Source organism: Salminus brasiliensis, chromosome 4, assembly GCF_030463535.1.
Source record: "Salminus brasiliensis chromosome 4, fSalBra1.hap2, whole genome shotgun sequence".
Taxonomy (NCBI): Eukaryota; Metazoa; Chordata; class Actinopteri; order Characiformes; family Bryconidae; genus Salminus; species Salminus brasiliensis.
In genome coordinates this window covers 26,423,479-26,439,285 of record NC_132881.1, presented here as the reverse complement: position 1 = coordinate 26,439,285, position 15,807 = coordinate 26,423,479, and the positions used below count along the sequence as shown (strand labels likewise).

General features: G+C 40.2%; 1 protein-coding gene across 2 annotated transcripts in view; it reads left to right on the top strand.

Annotated features, from left to right (window-relative positions):
- The window catches only part of dctn1b (dynactin 1b), a 50,824-nt gene extending 35,629 nt beyond the window's left edge, over positions 1–15,195 (top strand). The window contains exons 18-31 of one of the 2 annotated variants that reach the window (XM_072677747.1): positions 362–530; positions 669–737; positions 847–1,059; positions 2,242–2,403; positions 2,509–2,640; positions 2,988–3,113; positions 6,503–6,645; positions 6,807–6,976; positions 8,312–8,323; positions 8,679–8,800; positions 9,347–9,533; positions 9,627–9,700; positions 11,324–11,413; positions 11,515–15,195. In XM_072677747.1, coding sequence (XP_072533848.1) covers positions 362–530; positions 669–737; positions 847–1,059; positions 2,242–2,403; positions 2,509–2,640; positions 2,988–3,113; positions 6,503–6,645; positions 6,807–6,976; positions 8,312–8,323; positions 8,679–8,800; positions 9,347–9,533; positions 9,627–9,700; positions 11,324–11,413; positions 11,515–11,652 — 1,807 coding nt within the window. In that variant the 3' untranslated portion in view covers positions 11,653–15,195. Of the gene's footprint in view, positions 1–361; positions 531–668; positions 738–846; positions 1,060–2,241; positions 2,404–2,508; positions 2,641–2,987; positions 3,114–6,502; positions 6,646–6,806; positions 6,977–8,311; positions 8,431–8,678; positions 8,801–9,346; positions 9,534–9,626; positions 9,701–11,323; positions 11,414–11,514 lie in introns of those variants that run through there. The other variant, XM_072677746.1, reaches the window with a different exon arrangement.
- Positions 15,196–15,807: the final 612 nt, after the last annotated feature.

Here is a 15,807-nt window from a genome sequence, read left to right as displayed (position 1 = left end):
TGAGATGTAAATATTTACAGAATTGAGATTTGTATGAATTTGACCATGTTTGATCATAATTTTACTTCATACCTGCAACTGGAATTATTGCTTGTAAGGACTATAAAAACATGATTAGACAGGGTAAGTATTGCTGCTTGTTGTAATATGCGTAACTGTCTGTAGGTTACACTGATTGTGAGGTATGAAACCTAGAATACTGACATGAAGGCTTGAACCATGTGTTTATGTAATAGTTTAGAGTAAAGAATGAGATTATACTTTTTTCCCTTCCAATGTCCGATCCAGTGAGTTTGCCCAGTACTGAACTGATACTGATATTGATCATCTTGCCTGTGTGTGTGTGTGTGTGTGTGTGTAGTGCTCTGAATCAGTGTGGTGTAGAGGTATATAAGCGTGTAGGTTCTCTCTACTCTGAGATGTGTGTGCACGAGCGCTCTCTGGACTTCTTGATTGACCTGCTGCACAAAGACCAGCTGGATGAGACTGTGAATGTGGAGCCCCTCACTAAGGCCATTAAGTACTATCAGGTAGCTCTCCAACACACACAGGATTATGAACTTGTGGCAATGTTCACTCTGTAGATGCTGTTCAAAACTGAACACTATATTACATTAAAGAGTTTGACTTTTTTTACTTTTCCATAATGCTCTGTCCTGTTCCTGCAGCACCTCTACAGTATTCATCTAGCTGAGCAGTCTGAGGACTGCACCATGCAGCTCGCTGACCACATCAAAGTAAGGCACACAAACAGATTCACTCACATAATCTCTCTCTCTCTCTCTCACACACACACACACACACACACACATTCAACTAATGTGACCTAACCTGTGATCACTGCAGTTCACGCAGAGTGCACTCGACTGCATGGCGGTAGAGGTGGGCCGTCTGCGTGCATTCGTGCAGGCAGGTCAGGATGAGACGCAGCTGTCAGTGCTGCTGAAGGATCTGGACACTTCCTGTAGTGATATCCGCCAGTTCTGCAAGAAGATCCGCCGCCGCATGCCGGGCACCGATGCTCCGGGCATCCCAGCTGCTCTCAACTTCGGCCCTCAGGTCCACACACATCACATGTACACGCACACACACAGGCACTCTCTCTGATGGAAACTTACACCAGTAATCACTTACATGTGACTGAGGATGATTCAGCTGAGAATATTTGTCTCTACGTCTTACTTAAGACTTAAAAGAAAAGGTTTAGAGAATCGGTCAAATCATTGCTTTAGGACTGATGTACTTGGCCTGGTAGGATGAATGTATGTGTGTGTGTGTGTGTCTGTATACAAATGTCTTAAAGTTTAACCCCGAACCACAAGGGTGATGCAACCATCAGCTTCTAATAAGCTACTATTAAGTCCTCTCACAACATACAGCGTATCCCTGAAACAAAATGATGCAGACGTTACAAAAAAGGACCTCACTCTGAGCAGACTAATACCGGTAGCCAGAACTTACCTGCGAACGGGTTAAAATCAACATCAGTATGCACACACGTACATTAACATATACAATTTGCTTGTATACAATTAAAATGCAATAATGTGTACGGTAAACATTTAGCAACATTGCAAAGCAACATTTTGGAGCAATTCTACACAAACTGTGTTAAAATAATTTTGATGCCTCACTGACTTTAATAGTGAGATAGCACCTCTGTCATTGCCACTTTGGGCAGAACTGATTACCGCGCTTTGGTGGAACTGCACAAGACCTCTCCTGAGGCATTCTCTGCTTGTCAACAAATGCATGTGTTCAGCAGCTCAAAGCACAATTTGTATTTACTGCAGTAAATTAAATTGTAAATTTAAGTAATATTTTTACATATATACTTTAATCTACTTTAAACACCTTTAAATACAAGGCCTGAATGCGGGCTCATACTTCAATTCCTCACCCTCACAAGTTACACATTAGTTACTGAATAGATAGTGAATAATAAGTCTTAAAACCTATTAAAACTCATCAGTAACTACATTACTACAATACTAAAATCAAAGGGGTGATTTTTTAGCACTTTTCAAAGACGTCCTATAGCTTTCTCTTTAATTTTAGAATCATCTGCAGCTCTGTTCATTATTCAGGAGGCATCTAGACCCCTTACTAATGACCTGAACTCCATACAGGACAGCTTACTGAAATATATCTATACGTTTATCTAAAACCAAACTGATTTTATGATTGACGCCATTTAACAGAAGTGATCCCAAACCTTTTAACAGTAGTGTATGTACACAGGTGTGTGAGACACTGGCGGAGAGCAGGAGGCAGCTGGCCTGGGTGAATGCTGTGCTGCAGGAAGTGGCTGCAGCCGGAGCTCAGCTCATCGCTCCACTCGGTGAACATGAGGGGCTGCCCACCCTCAAATTGGAGGACATGGCCTTCAAAGCAGCTGAGCAGGTTGGAGAATGTGTCTATAAGTGTGTGTGTGTGTGTGTGTGTGTGTGTGTGTGTGTGTGCGCGCAAAATTGGCAAAACCTGACATTTAAAATATCTCTTTCTCAGATCTACGGCTCTCAGGGTATAAACCCCCATGAGTGTCTCCGCCAGTCCTGCAGCGTTGTCATAGCAACCATGAACAAGATGGCTACTGCTATGCAGGAGGGCGAGTATGACTCTGAGAAACCACAGAGCGGGGTGAGTTCAGTTCACTTCATATCAGCTCTACTTGTAGAAGGCTTTTCACAACATGATATTGCAGTTTGGCCCCAAAAGCCCCAACGAGCAGGTCAAAGACATCAGTGGCTAAATGTGTAAATGTGTAAGAACATATAAAAAGAACCAAAACTCAAAAAGTCATGTTCTAGTCTCTCCAGCAAAGTACTGTGAGAGTGAACCTGTGATATATTATTACGCTGTCATATCAAAAACTCTAGCCACCCTTTACTGAACAGTAAGGCTAAAAATTTGGTTTATTTACAGTATCAATGATGTGTGTGTATGTGGTTATACAGCCCAGTAATTCGTGTGTCTGTTTTGTGTAGATCACTCCAGTGAATGTGCGGGCATCTGCACTGAGGGCAGAGATCACAGATGCTGAGGGACTAGGACTCAAACTGGAGGACAGAGAGACCGTCATCAAAGAGCTCAAGAAATCTCTCAAAATAAAGGTACACACGGATTTCAAAAGTACATCCTAAATCCTAGAATCTATATTTTATATAAACATAGATAAAATAAACACCAAATGTAAAAAATACAAACTACTGATCCCAGTCTAGTATTTCTTTAAAGAAAAAAACTGGCCAATTTTATTTAAAAAAAGGTCTTGACTCCTTATATTTACACACCAAAAAATGAATGTACACCCAGCTGACTAACGTAAGCCTTTCAAAGCTAAGCGCAACGGCTATTTGGGAATAATAAAGAAGGTTAAAAAGGCTATAAGCTAGCACTTGACAATAAAGTGAAAAGGAAAAGGGCTGACCGGAGGAAGCCAGGGAACCACCATGTGTCATAGGGCAGCCAGTGAAGCAAGCAGGTGAAAAGCTATAAGGTAACCCAGCCAACAGTTAAACATTTTTAAAAACTTTTTTAAATGACATAAGGCTAACAATACATCTTTTTGAACTGCCACTAATGCAACATTCCTGAACAGCTCAGGCTTGCTTGGTGGAGAATAGTAACTGCCAATTCTGTTACTTCAGCTAACAGACACTCGCAACAGCATTTTCATCATTTCAAACATTCCTGGGGGGAAAAAACGATCTGTAGTCCACAGAACCCCACTCCTAGTAGCTAAGCCTTTTATCAAATGAAGTTGGATGATAGTAAACCATGTGCACCAGGAGGTGAGAGCTCTCTACCAGGCTTGACTGAAGAATAATAATAATTATCATTATTTTAAAATAATTATAATCATTATATTTATTATTATAATAATTATTTTTTATTCTTACTAGTAAATATCCATCACAAAAAACAGTTGCATTTTTGTGGACAGTAAAGGGTCAAACACATTCCCAACTCACTTTCCACTTCCTTGCTGAAATCCTTGGGTAAATATTTGGGAACGCTGTAAACTGTAAACTGAAGAGTGTGTGCCAGTAAACTACTGCCTTCTCTAATAAACAATAAATCAGCAGTAAATCATCTCAAAATGTCAACACATCTTCATTAAATGCCTCACATAGAAAAGCTTACATAAGGCAGAAAGACTAAAAACAAGACCAGAAAGGTCCAACTAAATCAAACACACATGAAGAGAAATGATAGAAAGGGTAAGAGCGAGGTGGCAGGAGAGCACCCACAGGTTTTATCCACTAAGACTAGCACAAAGCAGTTATAACCTCATGCAAATAAAATGAAAACTAGACAAACTATGCTCATAACTGCCGCTCCATCATTACAGAGCAAAACATACAGTGTCCAAATGTTTGTGGACACCCCTTCTAATGAATGCATTCAGCTACTTTAAGTTGCACCCATTGCTGACCGAGATGTGCACATGCACACAGACAGCTTGTTTAGTCTCAGTAGAGAAGTATTGCCAATAAAACAGGACTCTCTGAAGCAGATGAACATGAACCTGTTGGCGACACACATGGCTAATGCCTAGCTTAGAACTGTGTTCTCTGGCATGATGGGGATGCATCCAATATTGCTGGGATGAGTTGGGGAGTTGAGGACGAGGTTGGTAACATCCTGACATCACTAATGCTTTTGTTGCCGAATGCAATCAGATCCTCACAGCAATGCTCCAAAATCTATTAGGAAGTCCTTCCTGGACAGTAGAGACAGTTACTCCAACAAAAAGCAAGATAAACATTTTTAAATATTCTTGATTCTGAAAGCATAGTTTTAACACTTTAACAAAGAGGCTATAACTCCTCCAGTGTTGTTGTCCTCTCATTGTGTCCTCTCAGTGTAATGTGCTGTTAGCAAGCTAAAGAGATTGTAGCCGGTTAGCTTTTAGCCATGCCTTTGCTAGGTTCCCTGGGTTTGGCTTTCTAAGATCTTAGTAGTAAAAAAACAACAAAAAAAGTAATAAGTTGAAGTATGGTGTATGTCTTTACTAAGTGCAAAAGTATACACTCCTAAATGTACTAAATGTTAAAGTAAATGTAAAAAGTAAAAAGAGCTTCTTATTGAATTTGTAGTCAAAACTTATCCCCTTATCATATTCAGACCCCTTATCATATTCAGTTCACGGATCTTAAATAATGGTATTATATGGTACTCAGTCGGATATCCTAAACCTGATTGACACTAATAGTCATTTCCTGTCTTTTTAGTTAGACCTTCAATTTAACAAATATACTTATTTTATTCAAATTTGATTTATTTGTTTCTTTTGGTGATAATATCAAATAGGCACAAACTTTCAAAACAGAACCCATTCCGGTTTTACTGTGTGCTCTATATCTGATATTTACTGGTTTTAAGAAACTGGTTATAGAAATACAGTTCATTCAATAAACTGCTGTTTGGATTTTGAAATCTGCTTTTTTAGACCACTGAAAGCCCCAGTCTTCCTACCTCACACAACTAACCATTAACACTATGAAACTGTTTGACAATATTAATAATTAAAAAACACTATTACTATTAATAAAATGCTATTAGCTCTTTATAATTAGGTGCCTCTAAATATATTGAGTAGTTTTACCACACTGTCAGATTTTTACGTAGTTTATGTAGATCATCACATAAATAGTTAAATTGTTTTATTAGGAAATGATTTACATGTCCATCGGATTACAAAACCGAAGCTTGGCTCTGTTTAAGGTCACGCCAACCAAAGCTTTAACAGACTCAGATTCACTAAAGAAGCGATTAGCTGCCTGATTAAAAACTGCTTGAGTAACAACAGTTACATTAATATGTAAATGTTAAATGTTAAAGTGAGGAACCTATCTATTCTGAAAATGTAGTGAGGAAAAAGAGTGGACGTTGGAAAGTAGAGATGGTTAAAGGTTAAAGATGGTTACTTGGCTCGCACTTGCATTTATCCTAGCATGGATCCCAGTTTGCCCCTCCAGCTTTTGCTTTATTGTGTGCCGAGCTTGAGCTCCCCTACTGCAGACACTGGCACAGGAAACGCTGCGTTCACAAGGCCCGGTTTATAACAACCTGTATTCCCATAACTAGCAGAGTCTGGTGGTGATATCAACAACACCATATTCTGGTTGCCAGCTTTGACTAAGGCTTTCGCTTCAGGTTAATGTCAGTTACGTAAATATGACAAGTCAAATTTGGGGTTTCGGATTTGGACCGTTTTTTGGTTTTTTTCTTGTTTTGAATATGCCAGATGTTCTTTTGAAGGACACAGTAATTGTGGTTCACAGTATGTCTCTTCCAATGTACTGAACAATTTGACATTCAAGGGTTTTTTTACACCGGCAGTAGTAAAATAAAAATAAACAAATCAAAAATTAGATATCCCATAAATCCCATAAATAGCATACTTTACAAACCCCTCCTCAAGCATTATGTTAATTAATTATTAATGTTAATTGGGCAATTGCTTTAGCAGTTTCCTAACTAACTTTGAGTGCAGGGCGAGGAGCTGAGTGAGGCCAGTGTGCGTCTGAGTCTCCTGGAGAAAAAGCTGGACAGTGCGTCAAAGGATGCAGATGAACGAGTGGAGAAAATCCAGACAGTTCTGGACGAGACCCAGGCACTCCTGAAGAAGAAGGAGAAGTAAGTGGAATTGCACAAGACTGCAGATTTGAATGTACTGAGACGCTACAGAACGCAAGGCCTACACAAACCTCTTGGTTTTTTGATACAAGCTGATCTTCTGTTTTAGCAAGCGTAATATTTGTAATGGGTTTGTAACACAAGTGTGTCTGTGTGTGTAGGGAATTTGAAGAGACCATGGATGCTCTGCAAGCCGACATAGACCAACTAGAGGCAGAAAAGACAGAGCTGAGGCAGCGGATAAACAGCCAATCAAAGATGACCATAGAGGGGCTGAGAGGAAGTCCAGCCTCTGGCATTGCGTCCATTGTGACTGGCGGCATAGCAAATGGTAAGAAAGAAGGAAATGTATTATATCATAATTGTTGTTGTAATTTTATTTACAGTGATAGGTTATACAGTTTAGATTTTTTTTTTTTTTAACTATTCAGTAATAAGGATATAAATTACACTGACATGCCGAAAGTCATGGGACAGGCACCAGTATCGTGTAGGACCCCCAAAGTGCAGCAACTACATGTGGCATCGATTCCACAAGTGGATGAAAGATGGCTCACTATCCCTCTAGCATGGTATTTGTTGGTGTGAATAGACCTCTCCACCACATCCTACACCCCATAAATGCTAGATTGGGCTCATGTCGGGCAAACATGCAGGCCACACCATTCATCAGAACTCTAGAATGCTCCTTGAATCAATTCTGGACAAATTGCACCCAATGGCATTGGTGCATTATCATGCTTGAATGTCCCATCACTGTGGGGGTACATGAAGTCCATGAAGGGCTGCAAAAAGACACAAGCAGTGAAACGCAGTGGGCATGTTTAGGCGGACCAGTGGACCCAACCCATGCCATGAGAAAACCCCACTAACCTACACAGTGCCTTGTTGACAGCTAGGGTCCATGGCATCATGGGGTCTGCACCACACACAAACCTTACCCTCAGCCTGTGACTCATCGGACCCCGCTACATGTTGCCAGTCCTTTAGCAATCTCACAAGCCCAGGTGAGACTCTGTGTTCTGTGACATGGTACTACCAGAGGCACTCTGGTGGGTCTTCTGCTGCACTGGCTTCCAGGATATGTATGTGGTGCCTCCTGCATTGAATATGCATGTGATTTTAGTCGGTCAGAATCATAAAGTACCCGTGGGCGGCTGCTGCGCTGTACCTTGAGTGTGGGTGGTAATTCCTTCTATGACATATTTCCAGTACATACGTGATACTGTGGATTGAGAAATGTTAAATGCCCACACAGCCTCAGAAATTGAATGTCCCATCCATCTGGCAGCCACTATCATGCATTGCTTGAACTCTGATAATTCATGGTGCCTTACCATGAGCACACTGGCCAGTGTTTAGCCTCACTCACTCACTCACTGCTATCCCAAGACATTTGGCATGTCAGTGTAGTTGTATTTTGTAGATATACCAGCACCATATATGTATAATTTAAGCAGTATTATGCTAATATGCCTTTGATTTATTGAAAACAAACTTTTGTATACTAGTGCATGAATGAGAAAGACTTATACATACTAGCAGACTATCTAATACTACTGCAGGGTTTGTGTGGTTACCCTGATTTGGCTTTACTTTCTATATTCACTTTTACTTTACCTGAATCTAACATGTCTCTCATCATGTCTCTTTATTACCCCTGCAGAGGAGCAGAAAGGTAAACTGTTTTCAATCCGTCCGTTTGTTTTGATTCTCTCTTCTCCTCTCCTGACCTTACCTTTGTGTCCTGTGTGTCGGCATGGCTTTTAAAAAGTGGCTACATGTGGACTCCCTTTCAATGTATTGCCATTGTGCCATAAAGAAAGATGTCCATATATTCTGTGAATTGATCATTTCAAACTGTTGCTATTGGTCCACTTGAATGCATGACTACATGAAAATGATGCTTGTCATTTCACTGCATGAAATCTTCACTTGGTCAAGACAGTGGCGCACCTTTCCACTGTGCAGCATTGCTTTCAGAAACTAATGTGCTATTTGGACTGTTTGTGTGTGTGTGTGTGTGTGTGTAGGAGCTGTAGGAGTGTGTGCTGCCGGAGGTGTGCAGGTGATAGATTCCCCGTTGCTGACTCAGCAGATTGAAGCTCAACGACTCAGCATTAAGCGCCTGAAGAATGAAAACAACGTCCTGAAGGTCACCTTTCCATACACACTCTCTCACATTCATGAACACACACAAATGTCCCCCTCTAGGTCATACTGCTGGTGCTGGTTAAGCACGGCCACAGTATTGATTGAGGGTGCTAAGATGTGATTATGAGGACACTATTCTGTATGCATCTTGCTTTTTTATTTTTTACAGCATACATTATGACTTTCCTCAGTATCTGTCCATGTTCACAAGTAGCATTAGCTTTGTAGCATTTGAAAAAACACACACAGTGCACTTAATATGAGCATAGGCCTACGTCTTTATTTCATTTAACCTCTTACTCTGCCGAACCTCCAGTGGTTCTTGGCTTTGTCCCCCAACTGGTATAACTTAGGGACAACTCCAGCCAGTTTGCATTGCTTTCCATGTATTTACCCAATAGTAATCCTTTTAGTGTATTAAAAGTCATGAAGCATAGGGCTTAATAGATTAAAATTATTATAATTATAATAGTTATGATGTTTTGTGCATTGATACAGAATCTGTCAAGAATCTGTTCTTACTGTGTGTAAATGCTCCTGTCTGCAGGCAGAGAAGATGCGCGCTCAGTTAGCCTCTTTGCCTCCACTGAATGTGCCTAAACTGGGCTGGAGAGAGGGCTGTAGGCCAGAGGTTCTGTCCAGTGCCCTCTATCGAAAAACTGACCAACTGCTGGAAACACTGCTGCAGATGAGTGCCAATGTCAAAGTGGTGGACATTACTGGAAAGTCTCCAGGTTAGTCTTAGTAACGTGTTCAAATTACTACACGTTCGTTCATTCATTTGCATAATTCATATTAATGTCTTTTTCTCTTTTGTATGTTTATAGTGAGTCCCAGTGCACAGCTGCTGGAGCAAACCGCAAGGCTAGAGTCTCTGAGTGACACTCTGGATAGACTAAAGGTATTGTCATGCTCATACCATTATTCTCAAATAATCCAACTGAGGGATATGTAAATTGCTCAGCCTGAAGCCCTCTATGAGCTGAATTAGTTTTTACTGTGCCTCTTTCAGACATATGGTACAGTACGGTAACCCAGAACCTTTTAGACATTACAATTGCAGGTCATTTTCTGGAGAATTCACAGTAGGTCATGCCGTGTCTTATGCATGCGCTACACAGGCGCCACCCCTTGCCTAAACCATGCTAACATTAGCTGTAGTGAGAATGCGTCTGACATGGAAAATCTCTGACTGTACTCTAGATTTGTGAAAGGGCAACTACGGAAAATGTCTTAACCTGATTCTCTGGACATTTTCCAGAGTCATATGTTAAAACAGCTCTGAAAAAACATTTGATTTTAAGTGATTACCAACAAGATCTGGGATTTAAATCCAGTGCACATCTGCAGTGGGTTTTACAAAGAAATTGAGGGAATTACCTCTGTATTGTGCCATATCAGGAGACCTAATCAGGGATTTCTGTATAAATTAGGGGGCAATTATCTGTCCAGCCAGTCAAATCCCTTACATTTCATATTACAGTACAGTTCATATTACAGGGGAGGCCCTGATAAGAATGATTGGATAGATAAATTAATGAATGGATGAATCAGTGGAGGGATGGATGGGTGCTTGGGTGGATGGGTGGGTACCTCCCCTTGTAAAGATGAGTGGATTGATGAATGGATAGATGAATGGGTAGGTGAAGGGAAGGTTGAATAAGTGGAGGGATGGATGGATTGGTGGGTGGCCGGTGGATGGGTGTGTACCTCCCCTGGTAAAGATTAGTGGATGGATGGATGGATTGATAGATGGATAAATGGGTGGGTGGCTACCTCCCTTGGTAAAGATAAGTGGATAGATGAATGGATAAATGAATGGATGGGTGAATCAGTAGGGGGATGGATGGATGGGTGGGTACCTCCCCTGGTAAAGATGAGTGGATGGATGAATGGATAGGTGAAGGGATGGTAAAACAATGGATGGATGGATGGATGGATTGGTGGGTGTTCGGTGGATGGGTGGGTACCTCCCTTGGTAAAGATTAGTGTATGGATGGATTGATGGATGGATGAATGGGTGAGTGTGTGGGTGGCTATCTCCCCTGGTAATGACGAGTGGATGGATGAATGGATAGATGAAGGCATGGATGAATCAATGGAGGGATGGATGGATTGGTGGGTGGATGGGTGGGTACCTCCTCTGGTAAAGATACAGAAACATTTGGAGACTTTTTCAAGAAGATTTTTTGCAACTGGGGTTTTGAGTGGTCTCTTTAGCGATCCTATGATCGTTCTCTGGAAAAGGTTTCTTGGTCTTCCAGGCCTCAACTGGACCTCCACCATCTCTGTTAACTGTTAACCATTTATTGATTAGATTGCAGTGTTGTTTCTGGGCTTTCCTAACAATAAATGTGAATGTTTAATCTTTACCTTCATGTTTTTTGGTGATCAGCTCATCTTCTCTACTCTAAACTATTCACTACAACTAAGCACTAGGTGTACTGGGGGAAATGACAGCCTCCTGTTAATCAGTCAACCAAATCGAAAGCTTGATTAACATGCATCTTTTCCTCTGCTTCAGGATGAGGTGGCTGAGCATGTGGTGTCTCAGCGGCCTGGTGCTCAGGTCTTATCTGACTTCGCCACTTTCCCCTGCACATCTTTCGTGAAAGTAAGACACTGAGATAGCTCCATTGTTGAAGACCTCAGCAGAGCCTGCTCCCTTTATGTCTCTTATTTTTACATTTTCTTTATTTATCCACCTTCTCCCAGGCTAAGGAAGAAAAGATGGGGGATGCAGTGTTGGTTGGTCGTGTGATGGTGCCGTGCCCTCGGGGGCAGGAGCAAGTTCACCAACTCGTGCTGTCTCAGACCCAGCTCCAGCGAGTGCATCGCCTGCTTCAGACCTAAGTACAGCCTTCCCCAAGATCAAGCCCCCACCACTATGCCCTGTGAAATCTGGTCTGCTTACACTACATACAGTCTATCTCTACATCGCTGTCAAAAGGACAAGCATGAAACAAAGTTTGTGTCTCAGTTTCAAATAATGATTCAGTGTTTTGCAGAGGCTTGACATCTACACAGTCCCAGAAATGAGATTTCCTTGTTAAACATAGGATGTAATATTTATAAATGATATTTAATTCAGTCATTGTTGTGCGAAGGAGAAAGGATGTTAAATGATTTAGGGACAATTTAAGCATTTTAAATAGTTTTATTATTTAAGTCAGTTTTTATATTTTAGGAGGGGATACCACTGCATTTCTTTTCAAAAAATAAGAAGGTGAACCCTCAGTTGTTCCTTAGCATCATTACAGCATTACATTGTCATGCCACCAAACACATAATTTCATTCTTACACTGCCAAAAATGATATACTGGCAAGTAAAGCCATCTCAAATCTATTCTATTCTATTCTAGTCTATCTAATTCGATTTTCTTGTGTAAAATTTTGTTCTTTAAGAAGATTTTCGAAAGAAATAGGCTTGAAACAAGAAAAATGATCTGCTTATATAAGTAAATTATTTGACTTAATCTAACAATGGTCTTACAACAATAGATAAATGAAAATCTTGGCTATATTGGCTAGATTTAAAGGCCATCTACTGTTTTTTTTTAAATATATTTAAATTCAAATTAAATAATATTAAAATACAAATAAATCAAATCAAGTAATAAAAGCATTTATTTTATTACTAAAGATATGTCTCAGAATGAGCATTAACCAGTGCTACATTCAGGACTGCAATTTTTAATAATGCTTTAAAAATTGCGATCTGCAGCCCTCTCTGAACTGCGAGAGTGTGTCAGATCGCAGAATGATTGGATGATTGAACTGTGCAGACAAGATCAGACTAAGAATCTGATATTTTATTTTTTTTTTTGCATGTTTTAAAGAAGTGGTGACACTTCATGACTCCTGATTCATGCATTTACTGGATCTGACAAAAAATACTTTTTTAAAATATAATTTTAGAGAAATAAGCAACCATATTGCTTAAGTTTGCCATGTGCTTTTCTCACAACATGAGGCTGATATTCCACCTTAAAACAGCGGCAAAAGTTCTGCAGTGACCATTTAAGGTGGAAGGAAAAATTCCAGTAGGAAGCTGGAGTATACTCCAGACTCTTGATGAGAAAACACATCATTTCCACGCTGTTTTAGCAAATAATGAGGAAAACACATCACAGGAGTGTATGATGAGTATGGTGCCTAAACTAACACACAAAGTTTCACACAGAGCTCAGTTGAGAAACTGTGTTGCCTGTATGACCCAGAAACCTACGCTGATTAACACAGCTGTTGCTGGGTTTTAGGAGAGAGCTGTGTGCAGGGAGAAGCAGGATAGATGAACTAGTGGAATTGAGGTAGGTGACTTAAACATAATGCTAACTCTGATTGGTTCTTTGGTTGCTCTGTAGTCAGATGGGCCAAATTTAGCCCCGCCCAGTTTAAATCCAACATGAAAAAGCACTCCATAGAAAAGACCATTGTTTTTCTTGAACAGTTCACAGTAAATTCATCACAAACCGATAAATAACAATTAGAAGAGAATTGTGAAAATAAGCAGACAGGGGCTATAAGATCATTCACTTACCAAGATATCATTGTTTTGCAGTGTAATACTTGGTTACGCATCCCTTTTGCCTCAATAACAGCGTCTGCCCTGTCTGATTACACAGGTTTCTTGAGATGTTCCTGTCCATTTAGCCCACTCATCCACGAACTGGGCGCTTATTTCAGCTAGAGCTCATGAGTTCTATTGTATTGAGAACTGAGATTGAGGTGATGTTGGAGATCAGTCAGACATCCCAGTGTTACGTAATGTGTGTTTCTACAGTCATCCTGTGGAATGTGGGAGTATGGATGTTGTGTTCTGCTTGGATATTGTCTTACTACAATATAAAAAAAATCTTGAATATATTGGCTAGACTTAAGGCCTGTCTACTGGATTGTAAAATAAAAGCATTATTATAAAATCTAAAATAATCATATTAAAATAAATACAAATTAATACAATTATAATAAATATTTAAAATCATTAATTTTGTTACTAAAGATATGCCACAGGATGAGCATTAACCAATGCTACGTTCAGAAATGGTTAATATATACATGCAATTTAATAATGCTTTAAACATTGCGGCCTGCAGCCCGCTTAGAACTGAGAGGGCGTGTCAGATCGCAGAATGATTGGATGTGGCATCAAAACATCCTGGAATGTGGGAGTATGGATGTTGTGTTCTGCTTGGATATGAAGCACACATGAATGGAAGAATGAGCTGAAATGGACAGCAACTCCTTACCTGACAAGATTGCTGTTTTTATTAAGGCAATGCTACACGTAACCAAGTATTCAAGAACATTTACATTTACATTTATGGCATTTAGCTGACGCTCTTATCCAGAGCGACTTACAAGGTTACTTGTATTACAGAGGAGGGCCAACCTAGTGTAAGGAGTCTTGCTCAAGCGCTTATTGCTGTAGCGCAGCATAGTCACCCAGACCTGGAATCAAACCCCAGTTTCCCACGTGGTGTAGTAGCGCACTGGCAGGCAGTGGTGTTACCTGTTGCGCCACAACAACCACGAAGAAATGCTGTGCCATTTTTTGTAATGGAAATGCCTGTTTATTGATATTCTAAGATATTTCAGAACTGATCAATAAAACTCCATAGTGTTACAACATTCAAAGACAAAAATAACAAGCAGCGTTCAAAAAGCGCAGTGAAAAGAGTGAGTTTGCCTCATTATTTCTGTTCATTAGGTCAGTCAGTCATTCATTCTCCATTCACCCCTTTAGTCCTTTTTAGAATGTCCAATACAGTTAAAAGGTGGCAGAAGAACAAGGAAGACCATACGGTGGGCTTGGTCTTCTCTTTATTTACATTTTATTTAACTTTTTAAATTAGGATATAATCTCAGCTGGTAATGTGAAATGTTAGTTGGCATCTCTAGAACATACCTAAAACATCATATGAGGCCAGCTGTTCGTGCATTCTTTGAAGGATGAGACTGAGACTTTGGTGCATTAAGACTTAAAGCAAGATTGTACTCAGTATTATAAACTTGAAAATCCTAAAACTTCAAATCCAAAAATCTAAGCTAAGCAAGTAGAGAATTTCCTCTTCTTCTAGGAACATCACAACTTGCAGCTGAGTGTACGATCCTAATGATTACACTTGACAAGCAAGAAAAAAACAGGGAAGGTCAACTTGACAGAGAGGCCAGTGATAACTAGGGAAGGGGGGGGGGTGAGTCGGAGAGGGCAAATCGCACAGTGTTTCCTTAAAGGTCAATATTCAAGTGGTCTTAAGTAATCAGTGGTTCGCTTTGCTACTGACTGTTGTGTAAGTTATTAACCTATTTATTGTGTAAAATGTGTACTGTTGCTTACAACGATGCCATTGATTGTGAAGAAGCAAATCCAATAAATTGTGCTAGAAATGAAATGGTCCATGTGTTGGCGTGACTTGTAGAGTGTCATAAAATGCAAAAAGGGAGTGAAAGAAAGAAAGGAAGCTTTCCTGTCCTCCCTGCTCAGGAACCATAGACAAACAGAAAACTGCAAGTGTCCATTTGCATACTTGTGTAATGAGCATTATTCAAAAAGGGGAAATAAATGGACCAATTGGAGTTCTTCACCACAGAAACCAATACAGATAAAATCTAAATTATTAAAAAAAAAAAACCTAACTACACTCTTCCTTTCCTTTTTCCTGCCGAGAAGCTCAGTGTTCAACACATCCTGGTGCAGTGAAGGACAACGGGCAAATTTTTTCCACTCCATGGTTTAGCTTGGCAAGCTCTACTACTATGGAGCCTGAAAAAACACCTTGTTCATGTAACCTGAAACTCTCTGGACTGGCTTGGATGTAAGTGCATTTGCTTGAGTTTCACTTGGATAGTTCTGGAAATTCCACTTTTAAAGTCCAATGTAACAAACCTCTCCATCTGGGACATGGTTACTAACCTAGCTTCACTTCAAAACCTAACTTGCTGTGTGAAGGACGAGAGAGGGGTCAATTGCACCAGTATTGAGGCTACACGTATCATTAGATGGG